This window comes from Homalodisca vitripennis, chromosome 1 (assembly GCF_021130785.1).
Source record: "Homalodisca vitripennis isolate AUS2020 chromosome 1, UT_GWSS_2.1, whole genome shotgun sequence".
Classification (NCBI taxonomy): domain Eukaryota; kingdom Metazoa; phylum Arthropoda; class Insecta; order Hemiptera; family Cicadellidae; genus Homalodisca; species Homalodisca vitripennis.
In genome coordinates, this window is record NC_060207.1 from 94,827,615 (window position 1) to 94,854,100 (window position 26,486).

Sequence of the window (26,486 nt, forward strand, 5' to 3'; positions counted from 1 at the left end):
ATCTGCAAGGTTTTATAGTTTAACTTATTCTGTAGTTATTTGACATATTATGTTTGTTGATGTCCATTAACTACTTCTGGTTTATAGTAAAAAATTAAGGCAAACAGATTATTCTGAAATACCTGGAGCCCATGTTGACTAGTATTGAAACATAATGTCAGTTCATTTCTTACAAGAATAATTAGTGACATTAAATCGTGTACACAGAGTTAGTTGTAATGTTACCAATCAAAGTGCTCTTGTAGGCATTTTGCATAGAAACCTGCATTTGTTGTTCAAATTGGTAACATTGCATTATTATATCATTTTTTCCAAACAAAATGTTTTTTTGCGTTGCAGTCTTGTTTGTTGCTTAGAGTCTAACTTTATTATAAGTTATAATTATTACTTTATTATAACTCCAAATATTTGTTGAAAATAAGATAGTATGTCTAATTTTTATAAAATATAAATAAAAACAGTACCTACACAATTATACAATAACCATTCATAATCGTCAGTCTAGTGATAAATTTGGGTTTCGTAGGACATGTCTAACATGCCTTTATTGGTTTTAAGTAGTAAAAATAAACAAATATTTTAATCATTGAACATTGGCAGCTGTGAGTAATTAATTTTTTTCAAAATTAAAGGGAATACAAGTTGTTAAGTAACATTAATGAGATTTTGATTAGATAATTAACATGTAGTTCAAAGTTATGATTGAATATATTTTATATACATATGTAAATGTGCTTATTGTTGATCATTATATTGATTGATATTCATTCAAAAAGATAGGAGAATTTGAGTGCTATTGTGGGCCATATAAACAAACCCATATATGTGGAGATGTTTCAAGTAAAATCAATCTAATGCCAGAGTGGTGACACAGCTGCTTATATCTGTGGCTGTGGCCGGCATGTTCTAGTCTGATAGTTGTTGTCTCGCTCAGTGTTGCATCCATTATGTTTCGTTTGCAATCCAAGTCTCCTTGTATTTTCTCTCTTGAATGAAAATGCTGTGAAAGACTCAGGAAACTTATCAGGTACGTTACTGTTGATGTTAAAGAAAATATAAGATTTGTGATCAAAAACATCGTTTTAAGGCCAAGGTTAAAAACATTAATATGACAGCTTATGGGATAGAGTATTTAATCAACAAGAATTTCCCTTTAACAAATCCTTCAGTTCAAGTCCTAAGTAGGATAGATCTAGGTAATAAAATAAAAATTAATTTGTTTTGTTTTTAGTTTTAAAATCTTCCTAAATCAAGTGGTTAGAAAACAGGAAGGTTTTGAGTTCTCTAATGGGGCGTTTCTGCAGCGAGTTAACCCTTTTAAACCCCGACGTCCGTACTATACGGACGTCGTAAAAATGGCGTCAACTCCCGACGTCCGTATAGTGCGGACGTGTACTTTTTTATTACTTTACTGGCCACCTATTTCACCAAATGCTTTGAAATTTCACAGACTTGTGCACAAAGATATTTTGCATCGAAATATATTAGTTTGTAATGGTTTGACTTCGTATTTTGTCAGTCTGTGATTGTGCAATTGCAGTTCGTCTCGACTGACTGCTCACGCTTGTTGCAGACAGCTGTATATCACGTATATCAGCTGTTCTTCACAGTTTTAGGTTAAAGCAGTGTAAAGTACGGCAGTTAAAGTTTAGTTTATTATTTGTTTGATTTCAAAATGAGTAAAAGACATCGTTCAAAGTCTCCCGTAAGTGAAAAATACACTAATTAGTAACCTAGTTGCAAATGGTGTGGATGTGATTAGTGATGACGATTTGAGTGATGGATATCTTGAAAATTTACATTTTGTAGTGATGTAAATATTGTTTTAAAACTTTTTTTAAATTTATATTATGAACAGTTTTAGTTATTTTGTCAGAAATAACTTTGGTTTTATGTTTATTTTAAGTACAGTGAATTTTAGAGGTCTTGTTACGTTGCCTTGCCCAAAAATAGCAAAAAGAAAAATTTACACGGCTTTACAAAAAATTGATGTTACTCCACTTGTAAATCAGGTAGGCCTATAATTTTTGTTTCCTTTTATTAAGGATTAAATATATCATAAAGTAAATGGGTATTTTTGTGTCAAATATTTTTTATCTATATGGTTTCCATGATCAAACTTGAAATTTTTTCATTTTTATTTATTTTTTATATATTCATATGTATGTAAAAAAAATTACTTTAAAAATAATAATTTTATTTGTATATTTCTGTAAGCTAAATGTATAAAGAAGTAAAACAAAAAAAGAATTACCTAAATATCTTAAAAAATAACTGAGTTATGAATTTTTTACAAAAATCCTTACATTTTGTCTGAAAATGGCTTGGGATTTCTGGCACATCACTTGATTTAATGGCCGGGGTTAAAAGGGTTAAACTAACAAAAACAAACCAAATTTTTAGGTTGTGAACAAAAAGAAGGGGAGGGTGCGAGGTGGAAGTGCGAGCATGGATGACATGATACCAGAGGGGTTGGGGGGCTCTCCCCACCCCCACCCTGTTCACACTCCCAGCCCCACGCCCAGTGATATCCTCCGGCCTGAAGGTAGGCGAAATAACACATCTCTACGCCTAAATATGAAGAACGCTTTAAGACGCTGTTATACCAAATCAAAAAACTCCTTGAAACATTTCCCTATGTTTACCAACAATATAATTCACATTGGAGGATTATTATAATGCCATTAGACTTGATGTCTCAGAAGGCAAACTAAACATTACTGACCTTTTGGAGACAAATGAGGCAAATGAGGATTGATCTAATTTTTGTAATGATTGTTATCTGCATGTTGGAACAGTTCCATTGAAGAGAACACTTAAGAGACATATATAACGCAAGTATGTTTGTGTATATGGAATGTTGTTGTGTCCTCTGAGGGACTGGCAATAAATGGATGAAACGATGCCGAATCAAATAACCTCAAATGGAACATTATGAAATAATGGAAATGTTACTCTTTGTTATCAAAGCAAATACTATGTTTATCCAGTTGTTTGTTTTGATATAACAGCGTCTTTTTTTACAAAATTATTTATATATTAAACGGTTTTTTTCAAACAGCGTAAGGGTAATGAAGTTAGTACTACTTTACATCCTCTTTGCTCACAAAAACCAAAGAGAAACTGTTATAAATTATTATTATTTCATGTATTTAAAGAGGTAGAGTTTAATCATTAGTATTTCATGTATTTAACCCTTTGAGTGCCACGGGTATTTTCCGAAGGCATGTGCATAAAGTGCCACGCTGTTTTTCGCATATTTGTAAGCTTTTGGGAAAAAAGCTGTTGTAAAATAACTACCAAACAGATTTCCATCATTTTGTTGTTGTTTTTTTCTTATTAAATGCAGAATGTGATACATATCGTTACAGATACAATTTGATTTATAAAAATTTCAGTATTTATAAAAAAAGTTTTTTACTTTTGTATAAAAAGTTAAGTTTCGTCCTAATTTGTGTGTATATGGAATTTTTTCTTTATACCATGATAAAGGCCATATGATTTTATATAAAACCCATGTGTAATATCTTATTCTAGAATTTTAAAAACATGGCATTATATGTATTAACAAAATGCTGCCCGGTACCGACATTTTATACACTGTACTTCATTTGTCAGGGTTTAGAAATTACTTAGTAATTATGTAGTTTTCCCAATAAATCTAATAAAACATTAATACAACACAAATAAATATGATTAGTAAATTTAGAAACAAATACTTGCTAACATATTTACATAAAAGTTTACATTTACTAAACAATAACCCTAATAATATTTACACTGACAATTCACGTTTTTCGCTTCAACACAACTCAAATCATACATTACTTTTGTAAAGAAATACCGTAAAATACTGTATAAGTTACTATTTTATTTTGTATTTACTCAAATGCTTGGTTATCGGCACATAAACAACAAGAAATGCTGTTACGGAACACGGTACTCATCCGCTACGTCGCGTGACTGGAAGACAGAATCATCGCAAAGGAACTTCGGTATTATCAAAATAAACTTCATTATACGTTCCTTCTTCCATAACAAATCGAATAATACTCGATGAGTCATACTTCCTATCTCCAATCGTCTCCAAATAGACACACGAATGACCTGACATTTTCGAATAATGAAACGTTGTTCTTATAGTTTTTGATTTAATTGATTGTCGTAATAACTTGTAAATTCCAAAATAGGTTAAATAAAGTCAGTTGTTTTTAATACTGTAATTTATTTTGTCCCCGATAAGGAAAACCCGTCCAAAAATAGTGGGCTGTGATAAGTACCCAAACAACATAAGTTTCACAGATAAAATAGTAGAGAAACAACATAAAACTCGTATTTATTGATAGTTTGGAATCTATTGAATACAGCCGTCTGATTATTTGGCCAAAATAATCTTGTACTATATAAAATATTATCGAAATACGAAACGTCAAAATTGGCGACGTTGGCACTTTATGCACTTTTCGTACCGTCAAAATTAGCGACGCTGTGGCACTCAAAGGGTTAAAGAGGTAGGGTTTAATCAGTTTATTGTAAAACTATTACAGCTGGACCACCTGTCTGTTATTTGATTCTTCCAATTCAAATTGTTATATTTTTGTTATAAAATAAATTTGTATTTGAGTTTAACATTTAATAATTCAAAATATAATTTTTTAAGGAATTAAATAAAATGTCTGTTTATCTAAAACATACAAAATTGTTGAAGTTATCATACTAGTTAGAAACTGTTTTAGATAATGAATTGTTACTAAGAGAATAAAATAAATATTGAATGATGTTTAATAAACTTACTGATTTTGTACTTCAGAGTGTTACTAACATATTCCAAATATTAATAAAACTTGTGCAAAATTTGACTTATTTTGAAAGAACAATTTATCATAATAAAATAAAATAATACAAAACAATACCTACATCATCATTGATTCAGACAATCAAGCAAGATAATATGAAGAACTGTAAATATAATAAACTATGTATTTTGCAATCCTGTTTCTTACAATTATTGTATTGAAATTATTTTAATATAATTCTATTTAATGCTGACAGTAGCATTACAAAAAACACACACTTATTATTTTGGTTATAACTTAAACATTTTAGAAATGAAATAAATCCATTTATATTGAGGTTTAAGCATACTGAATGCTGAATTATGTAATAAACTAGTTTAAAACCATATTTATTGTTTAATATAGTATTTTATTTCATATTACCAAAGTATTCAGAAAACTCACTGTTTCTGTTAGTAAAATTATTGAACTGATACCTAAGATTAAGTAAAAAGAATTGTCAATAGTAACCTTAATTTTTATTGTATTGTAGATGGTATAAAGAACGTTGGTATAAGAGAAATAATAAAAGTAAGACTAATATAAGCATAGTTTTTGCATTAAATACAGAAATTCAGTTTTTGTTTTTATGTTCACATAATAACTTTGAAAATTTATAATTATAAAAGTTCTTCGAAGATAAGTTTTAAGTTCTAAGAGTAATATAATGAATAAATTACACAAATATTCACACCATGCTTACACTATGGCTTTCCCAAATCTCATGATTGTTTATTGCGAAAGTCTGAAACAAGCTGTTATCCATGGACAGCATATTAAGTACTTTGTCATGTGAGGAAAATAATGGACAAATATTTAAATAGTTGTTACATATTGACAAACAAAACGTGTAGTGGCTGGATGGCAAAATATATTTTCTCTACGTGATATGAACTAACATTTAATTTAACGGATGAAAAATTTATTGTTAGTGCTGATTGTAACAACGAATGTTTTGATTGCTAAAACTGTGGTATTTTGTATATGAAACTATCCCAAAATGTCAGAGTGTAACTGAGAATTGAAACAGAATTTAACCATCTATACCGACCAAAACATTCATTGTTTAAGCATGTCCAACTCCGTTAAATATGCTGGATTTCTTCTATTTGGTGGAAGTAATAATTCATAGTTCAATAAGTTGTTACATCTGAAATAATTAGCACCAATTACACCTTGTTACCATAACAAAATTGGAGGTAGTGAAATAGCCAATTATTTGGCACATAGAGTTTTTCGTCATTAAATTTTGTATCGACCCTGTTGACACACCCTCATTCTTTTTATTGTTTTCCTTTTGTCAGTCTGATTGATATTTACGTAAAGATTTCAATTTACATTTGATTTCAAAACTATATTAAAATAATTAACACGTTCACAATGACAGCTAATGTCCAAACTTTTTTATATGCTGTTGAATTTTTCAATAATAATGGCAAAAAGGGGTACATCAAAAAATTAATTTACATTAAAAATTAAGCGCCCAATGGGGTACGCGATAGTCAGAGATACTTATAAGTGCGGGATAAAATTTAACAAACCACCAAGACAAGCAAACAATAAACACACAATAGGGAAATGCATAGCAAAATGTACCTTATCAGACGCACAACATGCTTTATGAAAGCCTAGTGTGTACCCGATCGGGAACATGATGGTAGTTGTGAAAGATCGTCTGTACCCAATTCAGTACACGTCGTCATGAACGTGTTAATGAGCAGTGTTTATAAAAAGAAATTGGTTTCCATGATACAGATTGAAATAAAGAGTCAGACAATGTAAACAGTATGGTTCCCTGATTTCCATATTATTTCTACCATTGTAATAATATGATTAGGGATTTGCGATTACAATTTACTCCAGGATAGTAAATGGTGCTTGTACGAGGGCTGTTTTTTAAGTAAGGGCCGTTATTTTTTAAAAAATTAGCAACAATTATTTTTTTCAAAATACATTTATTTTCAGAATCTACATACTTTCTTTTATTTTTCTACATAGTTGCCTTGTTTGTTAAGGCACTTATCATATCTTAAAACTAAGTTTTGAAATCCCTCTTCAAAGAAATTTGCCGCCTGCTCTGACAACCAGGAGTTCACGGCCGTCTTGACTTCTTCGTCGTCATTGTAGCGCTTCCCGCCAAGATGATTTTTCAAGTACCGAAAAAGGTGGAAATCGCTCGGAGCAAGGTCGGGGCTGTACGGCGGATGATTCAAAACTTCCCAGCCAAAAGAGTCGATCATTTCCTGTGTCCGAGCAGCGGTGTGAGGCCTTGCATTGTCGTGGAGGAGCAGAATTCCCTTTGTCAGCATGCCGCGTCTTTTGTTCTGAATGGCGCGTCGGAGACTGGCCAGGGTTGCGCAGTAGGCTTCTGAGTTAATCGTCATTCTTCGCGGCATAAAGTCCACTAGCAAAACACCGCACCTGTCCCAGAACACAGTTGCCATAACTTTGCGCCGCGACAGCGTTTGCTTGGCTTTGACTTTGACTGGAGATGTTGTGTGCCGCCATTCCAAGGACTGTTGCTTTGATTCAGGAGTGATATGGGATACCCATGTTTCATCTCCTGTGACAATTCGACTCAACATGTCGTCTCCTTCCTCGTCGTAGCGGGTCAAGAAAGTCAAAGAACTGCTTAATCTCTTTTTTTTGTGATCCTCAGTGAGGAGTTTGGGTACCCATCTTGAGCACAATTTTTTAAATTTTAGGTTTTCTGACACAATTTTGTACAGTACTGACCTGGACACTTGAGGAAATTCCATAGAGAGAGTGGTTATTGTGAACCGTCGGTCCTCATGAATTTTTGCATCAACTGCAGTAACCAAATCTTTAAATTCTCGGACCCATTTCCGCACTTTACCTTCACTCATTGCCTTGGCACCATACACCTCACAAAGCTGACGGTGAATGTCAGCAGCCGACATGTTTCTTGCAGTCAAAAATCGTATCACTGACCGAATCTCACACGCGGCGGGTGATTCGATAATCTTAAACATTTTAAAGATCCACAGTAATGCATACAAGTTAGCTACAGAGCTGCAACTGACATGAAGTTGTTCGCTAGGAATGCCGGAAGGCGGGGCGCACGCTCGTTACGGCAGGAACGCGAACTACTACCGTGTACGGGAGAACGGCCCTTACTTAAAAAACAGCCCTCGTATTTTGTGTCAAGCATAAATGTTTTGCATAAAATTAAATCAATTACTTTTACACCTTGTTGTAGCCTAGTATAAAATATATTATTTTTTGTATTTGTAAAGAGTATAAAATAATAAAGAAAATAAAGAAAGCAGATTAATTAAATTGAATGAAAGACAAATATATTCTAGGGAATGCTATTTTTAAAATCAAATACAGTCAAATCCTGGTTATTCGGTCACGTAAGGGAATGAGGATTACCTTTTACATCCAAGTTGTTATGAAATATAAACAACTATGGCATAAGTTAGTTATTAAAGTCTGTAACATTAAAAGCCAGTTATTATGAAACAACCTGATCAGTTTTACCAAATAACCAATAGCAATATTTTTTTTAAAGCCGTGAAATTAGCAAGCTTTTGAATTAGTTGGTGTCATTGAAAGCTGTGTAATAACTAAAATAAGGTACTATACCTTGTCAAACAGTTCCTAAATGTTGTAGATGTCCAATACATAAAACAATCATTTTGTAAATGTTCCTGTTAATCTTGGCTTGAACTTTGATACCAATACTCTGTCTTACCGTAATTTGTTGCATAACTTTTCTCGCCATCAAAACTGTTTTAAAAGTAACTTTAATTGGGACGCTTTTAATACTAGTGAAGTAAGAGCAGCAGTAAAGTGTATCGAAGAGTGAAGATATTTATTGTCTTTCCAATTTTGTCTTTAAGAATATAGTTGATGAAATCTTATCACCCTTAACCTGCCTTATAAACCAAATCTTAATTGTAAGTGAATTCCCAGACTGTCTAAAATACTGTAAAGTTACACCTATTTTTAAAAAAGGACAAAAAGAAATGCCCGAGAACTATAGACCTATTACTATTGTACCAACCCTTAGCAAAATAATAGAAACCTGTATGTTTAAACAATTATATAAGTATTTTATCGAAAACAATCTACTGTACAAAAACCAATTTGGATTTAGGCCAAATCACTCTACTGCTAAGGCTATAGAATGTCTAGTAAATTCAATTCTTAGTGGTCTAGAAAACAAACAAGTAATTGGTTCTACCCTTATAGATCTAACAAAGGCTTTTGATGTTGTTACTCACTCTATTCTTTTTGAAAAACTTAATTTTTATGGTGTAAGAAACAAAGAATTAAAGTTGATTCAAAGTTACCTAACAAATAGAATGCAAATGGTAACTGTAAACAATGTTTCGTCACAGTATCAGAAGGTGGTAGCAGGTGTTCCCCAAGGCTCTGTACTCGGTCCTTTTTTGTTTTTAGTCTTTATAAATGATTTTCATGTTAATGTGTCATCTATGTCTGTACTTTATGCAGACGATACAACTCTTCTTTGTTCTAATGTGGATGTGTGGCAACTTAATATACAATTAATTAATGCTCTTCAACAAGCTAAAGATTGGTATTCAGCCAACAACCTTATTATAAATGAAAATAAGACTCAAAACATAATTTTTACATATAATAATTTAAATTTAGACGATAACTACATTAAACCTGTTAAGCTCTTGGGGATTGTTCTTGACAGTAAACTTAGCTGGAGGCCACATGTGGAAGGTATCTGTAAAAAACTTTCTAGAGTAATCTTTCTCCTACGTAAACTTAAGTACTGTGTTAATTTTGAAGCATTGTTAATGACCTACTTTGGACTGTTTCATATACACCTTTGTTATGGTACCCGTCTATGGGGCAACTCTGGTGCCTCCAAAAAAGTTTTCTTGTGGCAAAAAAAGGCAATTAGGTTAATGGCGGATCTTTTTAATCAAGAGTCCTGCAGACAGTCTTTTTGTAATTTTAAAATAATGACTCTTGCTTGTATTTATATATATCAGAATTTAGTGTTTGTTAGAGAAAATATCAACACCTTTATCTCTCATGAGTTAGTACATGATTACAACACTAGGTTTCGATATAATCTTGTAGTTCCTCAAGTAAGACTAACTCGGACTTATAATAGTTACCATTCCCAACAAACTAGATTATTCAATAAACTACCATTAGCTATAAGAGAACTACCGATTAATAAGTTTAAATTAAGGATTTCAACTTGGCTTAAGACAAAAGTTTTTTATTCTGTTGACGAGTACATGAAGTGCAACATGTTTGATCTGTTACAAAATACATCTGGTTAATGTAACTAATTTAGTAGTAAGCAAATTAGTTTTTAGTTTTTATGAGAAATGTATTTTCATGACGAAGCCTATTGTAACTGAAAATGTTATTTAATGGCCAATAAAGATCTTGAATCTTTCGGAAGTACTGTTCCATCCTCAGGTGGTTAAAAAAAAAAACTCCAAATTGCAATAAACTCGTGGGGCTTTTTTTAACCACCTGAAGATGGAACAGTAGTTCTGAAGCATGTAGTGGACATTTACAAAATTTAGGAACGGTTTGACAAGATATAATACCATATTTTAGTTAATATTGAAGACTATATTGTTATCCAGCCACTGTTATCAAAAATGTCTTCCCCCACTATAGTATTATTTTAGCTATAGAAAAGCACTCTGCTTTAGATTAAATCATTTAAAGTAATTATTTGTCATATTACAGTACAGCTCTTTAGTGAGCACTGCCTGTAACTATGGAGCAGTACTTATGTGTATTATTCACAACAATACATGGAAAACACAATTATTGGTACCAAGTATTAGCCGGACTACCTATTCTGTGAATTTTCCTTTGTTTCCATTAGGTCAGTTTTAGTTTTATTTGGATATAAGTAGGGGTGGACGGGTAGCTGTTTTTTCACTCGGGAATCGGTATGTAGACTGGTCTCCACAATAGAAAAGTAACATCGTAGCTAAAGATTGCCTTCAAATTTAAAACCATTTGTTGGACTTATAATATCAGGCACATAAAAAGCCATTTCTGAATTCAGACTTTAAAATGTGGGTTCTTACTGAAGGAAGGTATGGGTAGGTGAAAAGTCAGATCTGTACCTCAGAAATGAAGTACATAGAAAGTTGGATGACCCAATATCACACATATTTAAAAATACAAAATTAAAATTTCAAACAAATTGTCATGATAGCTGTAATGTTATTATAATGTTTTCTTTCTTAAATAGATCTAATACCTGAGGCTGATTCAGGTTAGTTGGATACTTTTATCATTGCAAATACCCGAACTATTGATTACCCGCCTACCCCTAATTTAAAGTGAAATAAAAGTAAAAATACAAATATTTTAATTTGAATGGATTACTTAAAGTTTTTTTAATAGGTAGACCTGAAAATACTAGAAAAATGTAATGTTTATTTATAGTAAATTGAGTCAGCCATTTATGTATTTAAATAACTGCTTAATTTTATAAATTATACAAATTTCCTGGTGAATAAACCAATGTTAATCTCTTTTAGTTAATGCGGATTCTCATAGAAGTACATGGGAAAGCTTAGCCTACAGCTTTGGTGAGTCTCGTTGATGTGGCATTTTTGTTTTACCCATTTTGAGCTTTTTTATACGAGTTTGTTCTTAATTTTCAATTATATATAATTAGCATTAGCATTGAGGTGTATGTAGAAGTAGGCTAACTTGACTCTGGTAGTAGTTGAACCTTCTTCCTGTTTATTTTTGGTGTTTGATGGTATAAGTAGTCTGGATTCTTCTCCATCAAAATGTAGCTTTCTATTTCTATTTATTGTTGCATTTACACATCTAAGCGGGGCTTATGCAATCTATCAGCGGCAGTCAGAACTATTTCTATCAATACATAGAGAACAAATTATCTATCTTTTTGTTACTGTTAAAACTTTTTGTTTTTATTTAACCGAACTCATAATTTATATCAACTGATTGATATAACTAATAGAATGCAATGTTCGCTGCCGTTTAGATTGGGTTAAATTTATATTATATTCATTACACATTGTTAAAATATTACTGTTTTAGTCAATACAGATAGAAGTACAGGTATAAATATTATTTAAATTTACAATAAATGCAAAATGACATGCCACAAGTGTCATAGTTAAGTGCGCTTTTTAAACCTAGTCAAATTATAAAAATTTGTTTTTGTTTATGAAAAGGAATATAATCAGTTTTTTTATCATGTTATGCAGTTAACTGTTTACTATAATTTAAAAAGCAATCTCAACAAACTGCAGATAACTGAGGGCGGTTAGCTAACTCACGATATCAGTGACAGTATATGGAACAACTCCCGACTCAGGGTTAAATAATGTTTCTTATTCATACTTGTTTTTTTATTATTTTCTGTGGTGAATATTTTGTATAGCCTACCTTTTAAAAACAAACTAAACAGCATGGATTTTTAACAAATTTTAATATTTTCTTTTACAGGATATATAAGGTAGGAAAATTGCAAAAGTATTTGTAAGAAAACTTGGAAAAAGAGTTTAAAGGGTTGTTAAGTAATGTGGACTCCCAAAACTGCTTCACATGTTTTAATCCATTGAGTGCCAGGTGCTGTAACATCTCTCTGTCGGATTTATTTTTTAATCACAAAACGTTATTAGTAATTCCGTTAATTTATTACATTTAAGTTCAAATGCAGTAGAAATTTGTGATAAATGTCTGTGGATTTACTGCTGGATATATGGACCCACATTCCATTCATCACTCAGAAATTGATAAATCTTAAAACAATAATACATTTTAACCATTATTTGTACCGACCAGGGATATACCAATTGCAGCACTCAACTCCAAGATTGAAATTTGCAGATATCACACTGAACAATTTCTGTGTTGATTCAGTATACAATCAAATGCTCTGCATGTGCTTTGGTTAACCATTATTGTTCAGTACCAAGTTAACAGTACCCCTGTTAAGTTCTTGTGATTTAAGTACACTGTCTCAACACGGTCTCAAGTTTATTAGTTTACACTTGAGGCATCAGTATTGTCCTTATCACTACTGTCTTCTTCATTAGGTCTAGCAAGTCTTGGTGTATTCCTAGCCCTAGGTTGGTGTGGAATTGACAAAGTTTGATATCTACATGTAGGCCTAGGCTCATCTTCATCAGATAAATTTGACTAATTTAGATAAAAAGTTTATTATCTCCATTATTTTGAGATGGTTCACTATCTGGAATGTAGGGTCACTATCCATGTTATCTACCTCACTACTGTTACTTTCATCCTTAGATGTTTCAGGTTCAGAGATACCACTTACAAAGTTTCATTTAAAAACTCTTCTTTCACTACTCTTTTAAGGTATTTTCACTCAGTTGAGACCTTGAACGATCTATATTACTTTCACAATTTGCTTATATTATTATAATTATAAACAAACACATAAACTTAACCACAACATTCTAACAGAACACTCGTTGAAACAGAAGTGAACTATGAAAACAAAGTGTCTTGCCTACGAAGTCATCGACGACTGATCAACTTGATCGTAAACTTTCGTCATTGTTACTGATTAATCAGCTGTGTTTTATGCACTTTATAACATGCTTAATAGAAAGTATGTTTATTTTTAATGCGAATTGAAAATACACTTGAAAATATAATGTATTATATTATATTATACCAGACGTAATAATGTAATTACAGTTACCTGTACGTCTGCACTTTATGCATGTTCTTAAGTCCGATTATCCAGACGTTGGCACTGAAAGGGTTAAATTTATAAACAATATAAAATTCTTTACTTTTTTAATTTGCTAGACTTTCTAGTTAAAAGAGAAATGAGGGAAACTCCATTTAACCCATTGCAGTCACTGACAAAATCTCTCATTATTCAGTTCCTCAGTCTAGCAGACACAAGCTTAGCTGCAAAATTTAATTTTGACCTCCTAATAAAAATGTATTTAAAAATTACTAGTAAGCATTATTACTAGTCTAATAATAGTTTTTAACAACAACCTTTCTTTAGTTTTCTCAAACATGTTTGTAAATATTTTGCAGTTTTATGTAAAAGTTGAAGAATCAACTGAATTTACTCTCTGCTATGTAGCACTATTGATATATTGTTTTACTCAGCTGCTTTTATAACAAGTAGTATGCAATTTGTTCGTTATGATATTATTATGTTCTGTTAACAATAATACTGTAAATAATAATATAAAGTCCGAGTAGTTTCAAGCAGTGGGGCTTTACTATTCTGTTGCTGACATACAAATTAATTTGTGTCTACTGCTGGAACACAGGTGGCCAAACAAATTGATCCACAATGATTTAATCCTCTGGATACCAAAAATATTTGCAGAGTATGTAAAATTTCAATAACATTCAATAAAGTGAAATTGATGATGTTTTTAAAATTGTAAAACACGATAAATAGTAAGAATCTATAAGAAAAAAATAATTTTTTTGTAATTGGGTGGTTTTTTGTATGGATTTGATTCACAACATTAATAATTTAAAAAGTTTTATATATGTTGTAAGAGTTTAGCTAACATATTTAAATTGTATTGGCTAATTGTCTAATTTTTGGTGGTTCTCCAAACAGTTAAAACACAATTTTTCTTTACCTTATTTAAAAATTTGTCAATGTAATTTCAATGCTAAATAGCTGAGTTTGACTGAGTAGACTCAAATTTTCTCTTTAAAATGAGATAAAATAAAATGATCTGTAGTGCAATAATTATAATTTGCAGGTTTCCTCGCCCCTGAGTCACCAGCGGACCAGGTGGTGGGGGATATCCCTCCGGTCAATGGAAGTACCCAGCCCGACAATGAGAGCAAGGACTCGGGGGCATCGTGCAACAGTGAGCCAGAACCATTGGATAACTCCCTACCACCTCCCCAGGAGCCACAGCCGTTACAGAATGGTACCTCAGAGCCTGACAGCGAGTCAGAGCCACAAAAAAGTGTGGAGCAAGAGTCCTCAGACAGCGGTTGTGAGAAAGATGAAAGTGAAAAAGACTTTTCTAGTGATAAAAATGTGGAAACAACAACCTCCACCTCTCCTCCCTTACCGGCCAATCCGAGTCCTGTCAGGAGCCTAACGATTCTAGCCCCTTCAGCTCTGAACAGTTCAGTTGTAAATGGTTCGCTCCCACCAGAGCCATTAGACAGCAACACGGTTTCAGAAGCATTTAACGAGCCTGGCCCTCCTCAAGCCCCACCTCCAGTCAAGGAGGGTCTGACGATATTAAGCCCTGCTGCACTGGGAGCCACCAGTGGCTCTGTCAATCTGCTCAACCTTAACCCTAGCAATGCCAGCAATGACCCACTCGGCATGCTGCGAGGCTACATGGAACCTGAGACTGCCCCCTACATGCTGGACACCTGTGAGGTACTGTATGAACATAATCCAAAATTTAGCTTGTATGTTTTCATGTAAAAAGTGGAGTAATACACTTTTTATATTATGTTATTGTACTCTGTATATTATGGTATCTGTGCAAAAAAGCAAAACAATGGTATTTGATATTATGCCAACAGAAAAGTAGGCAATTGCATGGGTCATCATCCCTTCAACGCAGTTGGTAGTGCCCTTTCATAATATTCTGTAGATCACTAGAAGAATGGGAACACATCGTTTGTTACATAAAAACACATTGCTTTCTGTATATCTCACTCTTGGTTGTAATCTAGGGGTGGAAAATCTCATCAGTTCGAGGTTTGTTAAATACAACAGTCTTGTTAAATAACTAAGAATGATCGACATTTAGCCTAATATTTAACCATCATTTGACATGTGCTTAGCACATAGTATTATGTTATATTTCTTAAAATTTCAAAAACTGTTAAGGTAGAAAACATGAGGTTACTGAAATAAGTGCGATACTGATATATAGAAATTCTTTATTTTGCTGCAATACAATTTAGTACAATAAATACACATTTACAACTCTACATGAATATGTATTTTACACCCTTAAACATGTACAAAAATAAATACTGTAACTATATTATACTTAAAGATAATTTTTAATCGATTCTTAGAGATGCTATTATACATGTTAGACGCCCGAAACAACCGAAACACCCCCCGCAAAAAACCATTCCATAATAAAAAACGGCAAGACATAAATAAATAAATATATTATAAAACTATCAACATATTTTACCATCAAGAAACTTTGACTTTTTACAAACAGTCCCTCGCAAAGGGCGCCCCAGTCACCCCAAACATCCAAAATACAATATACTTATATTTAAGTTTAAATAATAGTTGTACATTGACTACATTAATTGAACAAACTATGATAAAAAAACACTCAAGTTTTCCAACATAACAATTGGTTGTAAATGATTACTCATTATGTTTTCATAACTAAGCAAAATAAATAGGTTATCCCGTAGGAAAAATTCCTGTGGTGGGATCGCCAGCACGTTAAAATTATTAAAGATTAAAAAACGGCATGACATAAATAAATAAATATATTATAAAACTATCAAAATAACTAAACATGTAATATCTGTGCAATAGTAATTTAAATTAAATATAATCAGAACCACATACAAAATAATATGTTGAGAACCTAACTATTTGCAATTAAAACTGTTAATACTGCAGTTGCAATAGTGTTCTATTGTACAATTTTCAAAACAATATCTAGATTTTCTGTAATAAAAAGCCACTTTCTTAAGTTAGACAAAAATTGATTTATATTATCAAAAAATTTCAAGTTGGTGAATGATTGTATTAAAAACTGGGGGTGCAATACTACTGTATACACAATACAACAATATATCAGCATATTGTTCAAGTAGAGTTTCTTTAATGAATTTTTATTGTTTATAATGAAAACTTTGTTGTTCTTGAGGATAAAGCTATAAAGTTTCAAAATAATTTTCAGAAATTTTCAGTTTTGCTCCAAATATTTATGGGTTTTTTTTAAATGTAACATATTTTCTGGAGTTCTGTTAACCTTTGATATGAATGTTGAAATTTCAGTAATGTCAGGCACTATTTTGCTAGTTGTGCACATAATTAAAACCTATTTAGAATGTTTATTATTGAAGTAAAGTACTTGTATATACTATTATATATTTTCAGTACATTGGCAAGGAATATTTATATGCATTTAGATTTACTTTTTTTATTTATTTCAAAATGTTGTATTATAATGTAGGATTATTTAGCATTACAATGGAAACATGTTTTTATTTCTTATAAATACAATAAAATATCCAAATTCACGTTCAAACATGTTTAGACATTTGTAATATAGTTTTATTTTTTTGAAACTTGTACTATTATATACCACTTTATGGCAAATTTCACCATGAAAAGTTGGATGACACTTGTTAGAGTCACAACTCTATAATTAGATTTACAAAATTAAAATACTAACAACTAGTTGAAAATAGTCATTTTACATTATAGAAATGCTGCTTAACATGTTTGCAATGGATGTCTTTCTTCTGTCCAGAGAGTTCAAAGATGGTTTACCAAAAATTCCGTTAATTTGCATTTCTATTGAACCGGAAACCAACATTTTGTACTGCAACTTTATAATTTTGTTACATACTTATTATGCATTATCATTCAATAAAAATTATACCAAATAAAAGTTGAAACACCTAACTTAATCTGATATACAATTTGTTATACTTAAATCTGATTTTTGATAGCAACAGTTTGATTAAAAAGATTACTGCAAAAACAACTAATGACTAGTTGTTTGACAGATTCAGGGTTAATTCCCAGGAAGAAACACTCAAAGTTATGTAAAATGCCAACAAACATAGTGGGATTAATGCATTAATTATATTTCACAGTTCTAAGAAAAATATGTTCTTTTCAACATTGATTTATCCATTTCTGTTTTGTTTTATTAATGATCAAGATCTATTTCACATTTTATTTATTTACTACATACGAGGCATGTTTTTAAAGTAAGTACCGTTTTGATATTAAAAAGTCAGCAAGTAAATTTTTCAAACAAAACTTTATTTACCTGAAAGAGCATTCTTTCCTCTACTTCTCTACACAATTTCCATTATTATTAAGGCTATTGTTGTATCTTCAGACCAGCTTTTGTATACCATCGTCACAAAAGCTTGCCGCCAGACTGGACAACCACTGTTGCACAGACGTTTTTACTTCTTCATCATTGGAATAACGCTTCCCTGCCAAATGCATCTTCAAGTGCAGAAACAAATGGTAGTCGATAGGCGCTAGATCGGGACTGTATGGAGGATGGTCCAATTGTTCCCAGCCAAATGAAGTGATGAGCGTTCGATTTGCTGAATGTGGACGAGCATTATCGTGGAGCAAAACGACGCCTGCACTCAGGATGCCACGCCTTTTGTTTTGAATTGTGCGGTGCAGTTTTTTTAAAGTTTCACAGTACGCAGCTCCATTAATCGTTTCACCGCGAGGCAGAAAATTAACCAACAATACACCCTGTCTGCCAAAAGACAGTGCACATGATTTTCTGGGCAGAAATTGTTTGCTTGAATTTGATTTTCCTTGGGGATGTTGAATGCCGCCATTCCATTGACTGTTGTTTTGATTCTGGTGTAACGCAGGCTATACACGTTTCATCGCCTGTAACGATATGGCTTAAAAAATCATCGCCCTCGTTACTGTAACGCTCAAGAAAGCTCAATGCACTGCCCAATCGGTTGGTTTTCATCATTCAACATTTTCGTTACCCACCGTGAACACAATTTCCGATAATTTAAACGTCCGACACAATTTCTTAGAGAACACTTCTTGATACAGCAGGAAATTTTTTAGGTAAGGACGAAGTTGTGAACCGTCTGTTCTCTTTCACTTTACAGTGCACTTTTTGAATGAGATCATTGGTAATGACTGAAGGTCACCCACTTTGTTCCTCATCATGAACGTTTGTGCGGCCATCTTTGAAGGCCCTAACCCATTTCCGCACCATTCCTTCACTCATAATGTTTTCTCCATAAACTTCACTGATTTGACAATGAATGCCAATTGCTTTTAAGCCTTTAGCACAGAGAAAACGAATTACAGCACGCACTTCACAGTCGGCGGGATTCTATATAGTCGGCGGCATTTTAAAATCACTTAAACAAACGAAGACTCGATCAAACAGCGTCCTAATGGCGTCTGTGGCTTCCCAACTGATGTAGCTACACTAGGTGCATGCGCTAAACGGCAACTGCAGCAGCGTAATTAAAAAACTGTACTTTAAAAACATGCCTCGTATATGGCTGGCAGTATAAAATAAAAAAATTACATGGCTTTTACCTGGATTTATGAACTTGATTCTTCATTATTTGGTATTTCCCCACAGGTATGTGGGGAACGAAGTGACAACTTGGAGCAGCACCGAGCAGCTATGGGTCACTACAAGTGTCACATGTCCCCAGATTGTGCTGTGGTGTTGTTCACCTCTGCCGCAGAGCTTAGTAAACACCAGCACGTAACTCACGGCATCACACCACCACCGCCGCCGCAGCCTCCACAACAGTCTCTGGAACAGTTAGCTCAACAGGTGGGTGTTATTAGACAATTGCTGTCTTATGAGAATACTTATCTTCACTCAGTATATACCAGCAATGAAGGTGTTATGGAAATCCATTACAATAAGTCGTATCCAGTGTAACAACATTCACTATACAAAAATAAATGTTACATTTGTAAAGATCAACAAACCATTTAGAGAAAGGAATGATGACCAAATAAAAGAAACTCATAATAAGACCCAAATAACCATGACATGTTGGTATTGTGGCTAATTCATTATTGTACCAGAAAACGCAATTCTTTTAGTATTATATATATTTAGTTTGCTTATGAAAATATCCCACATTTTGTAATATTTCAAGAACTGTTTCATTTTGCAGTAACAAACAATTTTGTTGGGCTAAATGGAGGATCCTTTCGCTCTGAATGGAAGCTTTTGTGGACCTATGGTCATATATATGATATGTGGAAGTAAATGTCATACCACCATTAATGTATACAATTATTTTTTACTAACGTTTTTCTGTAATATGGATATCCTCAGGCTTATACTCAGCAAATTTTTTAAGTTGTATTGTACTACAGGTGCAACGACTGCCAGTGCCTTACGGGATGGCCCCAACGTTGGGAACCCCACCACCATCTGTGAGTCCCGTGCCGTACCGTGTGCCAGGTGGAATCACGCTGAGCTACCCTCAGCCCCCTGCACCAGGTCCTGCTCAGACTCCACCATTTCAGGGCGGCATACAGGCTCGCCCATTTGCCATGCAGACCTCTCCTTCCACCATCCGACCTGATGGTTAGTTGTAGTATAATGCATCACTATACTATTCTTACTCAACTAAAACATTGCAGCAGTGCATTCTAGTTAAAAGAAAGATGTGCATTTGTTCTGAACAAAATACACAAGGAATTAGTATTCACACATGCTATTCAGTCTTTCATCAGTGCTAATTTAATTGTTTTTCTTAAATTTTCTTTGCTTCTTTGTACTTAAAAATATAGTTTTATTGCTTATTTCTATGTATAATAACTTGTTTCACAAAATATTGACCTTTAATTTAATTTTAAAGGAGTATACAAAAACAAAGGAATTGTAACTTTTTTCATTACTCAGTTCAGCAAAAGTTTCACTTTAAAGGCAATTAAGATACAACGATTATAAGTACATTAGAAACACTATTTTACACTAAACCATATTTATTGTATAGGGTCACCGGCTGCCTCACCCACATTACCCCCTGGCCTTAGTCGCTCCATCAGCATTAGTCCATCGGTGAAACCTTCGCAGAAACGGTCCACATCTTCACCAGTCGTAGAACCTACCAAGCGCAGGTAGGTCAACACATCAATAATTTTATCTTCTCTAACTAATTTTTTTGGAATTATCTCTTGTTTGTTGCTCCATTATTTTATAGTATATAATAACCATATAAATATCATTAATTCTGTATATCGAGAGAATGAGTTTCTTTGACCATGAATTTTCATTCGGTTCTTGGTTACTATTACGAACTAGAGGAGACTCGTGGTATATCCAGGTTAGCTATGAGATTGTGTTTTGGGCCTAAGCAAATGAGGATTGTTTTGTATAATTAGGTCAATCCATTAATTTCCTAGTCTTTGGGCTTTATCCTGTACAATTCTTCAGGGCAATATGTAGTGTAAGTATTGAACCCAGATACTTCTTTGGTGACAATATCTAAGCATGAATGGAATTTACAATTGTATTTAAACAAGACCATCTAATTCATTTACCATTTAATTATCTCAAAATAATTTGAGGCTGGAAAAAGAAGAGAGAGGCGGAGAGGACTTTTTGTGAGAGAAAGTTTGTTAAGAAATTTGATAAGAGTATTGTTTTAGATTTCTATATAGTGTGTCATTGCAACATGTCTATCTGATTGCAGCCGGCCAGATAGTCCTGATTGTGAGCTGGTTGACGTACAGCAACCAGTTCCAACACTGCCACGCTCTATCTCTCTGACTGTGAGGAATCCCAGTGATGCTAATCCTCCGTCTCGCAATAAGGAGTCCAGTGGTGTCGCCAACATTCTGGCCTCTAGAGGCATCACTGTAAGTAATTATTCTTTGTGTAAAGCTCGTTATTGATGATTGATGATTTGAAAGGATAACAGAATTATGGACACCAGTCATCATTGTGTCACCCATCGCAAAAGACAGAAGCAGACGTTCATTTACATGCTATTATACATGTTCTGCTGCAATATTGAAATTTATTTCAGGAGGATCTGGGAGTCCTCACCAAGAAAATTGTGAACTATAATATGTATTAGAGCTGTGTTGGAGCATAGACAACTCTTGTACAATAGTTTCAACATGTTGACTACGTGGCAGACTCCTTGGAACGCACATCAGATTAACAGTAGTTGTTCTCACCCAGTATATAGCCACAGTGAAGGTGTTAGACTGTGGTGTGATGTCGACTTTATTTTACGTAATCCAACTGACTGAATTTCATAATCTTATGTAACCATTTAATCTGGTTTTATTTGAATTGTTATATTTCACCCTGTACTATAAGGAGGTATCTGGCGACTGTTGCAGGTGACCCCTGCTGTGAACAAGGCATCTCCTGCACCACCACCGAGTCCCCGCAGCCCTGCCCAGCCAGTCACTACTCTAAACCTTAGCTCTGCAGTCACTATTGTCCCTGCAAGTCAGGCAAGGGTCAGTACCATTTTTCTCACAATTATTACAGACACGTTTTACAGTATATACCAGGTGATTTTCACATAAATTGTCTTAGATTGATTATGGAAAGTGATAACATACAGAAAAAGTTTAAATTAATCGATAAAATGAAATAAAAATAAAAAAATACCTCAGAAACTACAGGGAAAATTTTAAAATTTAAACATAGTTTAAAATTTTATAACATTTTAAAAACTGACATTGACATTTTAATATAAAAAAGTTAATTTAAATTACGGTACACTAGATTTAAAATGGTGGCTAAAAATGTAAAAAATATGGGCAATACAAAACACTCACTGTTTATTTTAAAACATTGCATGTTAAATAACAACATTAGACAATTTTTAATTTGTATCAGTATTAAAAAATACAGTGTATTCTAGAAAGTTTTAATATACCGTATTGATGTTGCAATTCCAACAAAATTTTAAAATTATAATTCTTGGAGGGATATAGTTTCACCATTTTGTTAAATACCTAATAGACTGTAAGTAATAAAAACATCTATTTAAAATCATTATTGCTTGAGCTTTTAAATTGTTCACCTAAATCGTGATTTTAAAAATATTCTGTTTCAATAAATTAAATTATATTTGTTCACCAACTACACTTAAAGATGAAATTTACTCAAAATTAGTTTAGTTCATTTGGTCACATCAGATGCTTACAAACATTCTTCTTGAGATACATTTTGCAAAATTCACTTTTTGTAGATTAAGAGGTCTTAAAATTATGTTGCCATTTGTAACCAAAATGTAATTGTTTAACAATCACAATAATTTCACCTGTAATATTTATGACGGAGTATGTAAAACAGCATACCAGTTTTGATTGTTGTTGCCTAGTTATACAGAGATAACCCAATGACAATAGACAATAGACTTTATTGGCAGGCAGTTAAACAGCTTTGCTGCCATATAAGATGGCTTTTCTTCAAACTAAGTAGAATGGTGTTGAGGAAGAGTGAAGCCTACAGCACAGCGAGTGTTGGTGTACGTTAGTGTTGGCTCGAGCTGATGTTTGGCTGCATCTGATGCAGCCAAATTAGTTGCTCCCACGCATCAGTTGAATTAATCTGATGTGGCGCATTAGGTTTTGGTCTGACTTAAAACTGCATATGAAAACTGTTTAACTGTTTGCTTGTTACAACTGATATTAATGCTAGCCTAATGTATAGAAATCAATACATTAATAAAGTTTTTAGTGAGAATATTTTTAATCTATTCACAACTGCACACCTTAGATTATTGTGTACTAGTAAAAACTAATGTATACATTTTATTTTTCATTACTTAAATATTGTTAACCTTAAACCTTGGTAAGAGTTATAAATAATATTTACGCTAGTTTTTAAAAGTTATATTTTACATAAAAAGAAAGACAGACCTACCAATTTAAATGTAGTTTAGATAATGTGACATTTACATAGTAAATGTTTCAAAATAATGTTCACACTTGTTTGTTCTTATGAGTATTAGTATAACAATAATTTAAAATTAATTTAAAAAATAAAATTCACATTTCCGTACAAATTTACTCATTCTCTTTTAAAAATACAAGTTTCTGAACTTTTTTGACTTTTAGTCTGGTTCTCCTATCATTGATTAAAACACCAGTTTTGAAAACACCCTCTCACAGGGAACAGATGTAGTAACCATAGGAAAATGCTCTTTCATGATTTTGGTAAGTAAGATAGGGGTAGTGATGTTTGTTCTCTTTCCACCATTTTAATATGTCTTCTGTCCTTGGAATTACTTGTTCTTGAGTATATCTGAAGTATTTTGTAAGTGTTTAGTAAAATTGTGCACACAACAATAGTAACTTTATAATTTGTTTTATAATATTATACGTTGTAATAATTTTTTACATTGTTAAAACAAGACTGACATTATAACTTAACATATTAATAATTGAATTAATATAAATTTTAATTATATAATTACTGTAATGTACAAAACTTTGTATTTCCATGACGGTAGAAGATGTTGCGTTTGCCTGGGGAAGTTTTTCCACTTTTTCATCAAACACCCCATACTGACAACTCTGGTTTTTTAGCCTTCTTTTTCAGAGATTCATCTGTTTCATCACTTTCTTTTTGATCAGCTTGTGTTTTTTTTGTCACTGTTACACTCCTGTGTTACAAGCTTAATAACAATGTCTTTGACCTGTTCAATAGCTGTTTGTGACGTGAAGGCAAATTGTTTGAAACGAGGGTCTAAAAAGGTGCAAATTCCAGCTGTTTTGTTATATTCTATATTTTTCAGCCTAGTAACAATTCCATTTTGGAGACTTGTTACCACATCCAGTACATACGAATGGTAGGATTCCTTTGACAATATTGAGCAGACATTGCTGGTGCCTGATGTTAAGACAATTATCTGGCTTCCTGTTACAAAGTGTTCACCACTTAATTTATGAGTGATACTTTCAAAAGGTTCCAAAACAACGACTAATTTAGAGCATATTTTCCATTATTCGAGTGTTAAGTTCAAATCAGCTCCATTGCTTAAAGCTGAAGCAGTTTTTACTGCATCTTGCAATTCAACTAAGCATGCAACATTAGGAAAGTTGAGTTCCAGCGAGTTGCAATGCCTTGAATGAGTTTCTTTGGACTGTTGTTGCCAGAACCCTTTTGATATTACATCAGTTTTTTCATTGCAAGATTGCTATGTCTAATAAAAGTTACAATATGTCTAGCCTTGTCCTGTAAAAAACTAATGATCTTGAAAGCATTTTGTACAATAAGATTATTGTATGGGCATAACACCCAAAATGTTTCTAGTTGAGATTACTTACTGCCCCAACAATATTTGAAGCATTGTAGCTTACTACAATCAACACTTTTTCCGATATGTTGTTAGTATCAGTGTTGCTGCTGATGGTTTTGGCCAAATTCTGACTAGTGTGGGACCCCTCAATAGGTAAACAATCCAAAAGAACTGACTTGATTTCATAATTATCATTAATGAAATGAGCTGTCAGTGCCAAATAGCTCTCCATATTTGACAAGCTCCAAAAGTCTGTTGTTAAAAAAACTCGTTCTGCTTTTGCCGTCTTGCCCAGTAGTACAGTTTTGCATGCTTCATAAGCTGCAGGTATGTAGATGTATGCAATAACTTTTCTACTAAGCAGTTCATAAGATGGGTTGAGCGCTTTACTATAAGCTTTAAAACCAACATCATCAACAATCAACAAGAAAAAGGTTGATAGTCCTGGGTAAAAAGCTTAAATAAATTTGGATTAATGTTTTTATTTGGAGAGACACTCATCTTTTCTTGTAAAAATTATTTAATTGATCATTGACTTTTAGGCTGAAAGTCAATTGAGCCGATTTACTGGCATTATCAACATCTGTGGCAGAGATTTACATGTCTACTACAAAGCATAACCATGATCAACATTCTGTTTTTATATCTACAGACTGAATAGACAGACTTTTTGGTACCACTGTTTTGCTGAAAATTGTATTTAAATCAATTTTGGGATGGTTTTTTTTTTCAAAATTTGAGCTTTTAAGTTTGAAATTGTACTGCGGTATGACATGTCCAGCCCACATTGGTCGCACTTGACAATTTTATTATTAAAGTCAATTATAGTAAAATAATTTCAAATAGGACTGCCTTTCCTTCAATCCATTACAGTAAATATAATAACTTGCCACTTGACTAGCTATAGCGGTTGATGTAGAACGTTCCTTGACACAGCCATGTTGCTGACTAGTTAGTAAATTATTTTCCAGGAGGTGAACTATAAGACAAGTCGGGGATACTTTTTAAAAAAACTTTAGAAATTGTTGATATTAGTGATATTGGTCGGTAATTATAGTGTCAGAGGTGCTACCCTGCTTAACGAGGTGAATAACTTTGGCAAATTTCATTTGTGTCGGGAACTTTCCTTCTGAAAATGATAGATTGATCAAACTTTCCTTCTGAAAATGATAGATTGATCAGGATACTTTGTGGTTCTGTCAGTTCTTTAACACAAAATTTCAGTAACTTTGAAGATACTAGGTCGATTCCATAAGAAGATTTTGATTTTAAAGAAGAAATAATCTTTTTTACTTCGTCCGATGTAGTAGGATAAAGTGTTAATATTATTCTGAACAAGGAGGGGTGGTTTTGGATTAGCATCAAGAGCCTTGTCAGCAGCTGCCACAAACTCTGAATTTAGATAGTCAGCAATTTAAGTAGGGTTAGTAGTTTTCCCTAATCCTAGATCCACTAATTCTTTCAGGTTATGTGAAGTTTTTGATTTTGTTTCCTTATTTACTACTGTCCAAAAGGCATATGACTTATTTTATGAATAAATAATCTTGCCAGATATTTCTTTACACCTTAACTTTTGCAATTCAATAAATGCAATGCAGTTCTATAAATTGAGGCTTGGTGAAAGTGAGTGCTCAGACAGGCCCTCTCTCGCTCCGTTGATAGGGTAACAAGTGATGAGTTGGT

General features: G+C 32.9%; 1 protein-coding gene across 6 annotated transcripts in view; it reads left to right on the forward strand.

The window, feature by feature from the left end:
* The window catches only part of LOC124366933 (formin-like protein 7), a 92,341-nt gene that overhangs the window by 62,168 nt on the left and 3,687 nt on the right, over positions 1 to 26,486 (forward strand). For 5 of the 6 annotated variants that reach the window (XM_046823552.1, XM_046823545.1, XM_046823569.1 and 2 more), the window contains 8 exons: positions 2,404 to 2,545; positions 11,363 to 11,413; positions 14,573 to 15,213; positions 19,145 to 19,345; positions 19,903 to 20,116; positions 20,529 to 20,652; positions 21,228 to 21,393; positions 21,886 to 22,008. In XM_046823552.1, the coding sequence (XP_046679508.1) occupies positions 2,404 to 2,545; positions 11,363 to 11,413; positions 14,573 to 15,213; positions 19,145 to 19,345; positions 19,903 to 20,116; positions 20,529 to 20,652; positions 21,228 to 21,393; positions 21,886 to 22,008 (1,662 nt within the window). The remainder of the gene's footprint in view (positions 1 to 2,403; positions 2,546 to 11,362; positions 11,414 to 14,572; positions 15,214 to 19,144; positions 19,346 to 19,902; positions 20,117 to 20,528; positions 20,653 to 21,227; positions 21,394 to 21,885; positions 22,009 to 26,486) is intronic. The other variant, XM_046823561.1, reaches the window with a different exon arrangement.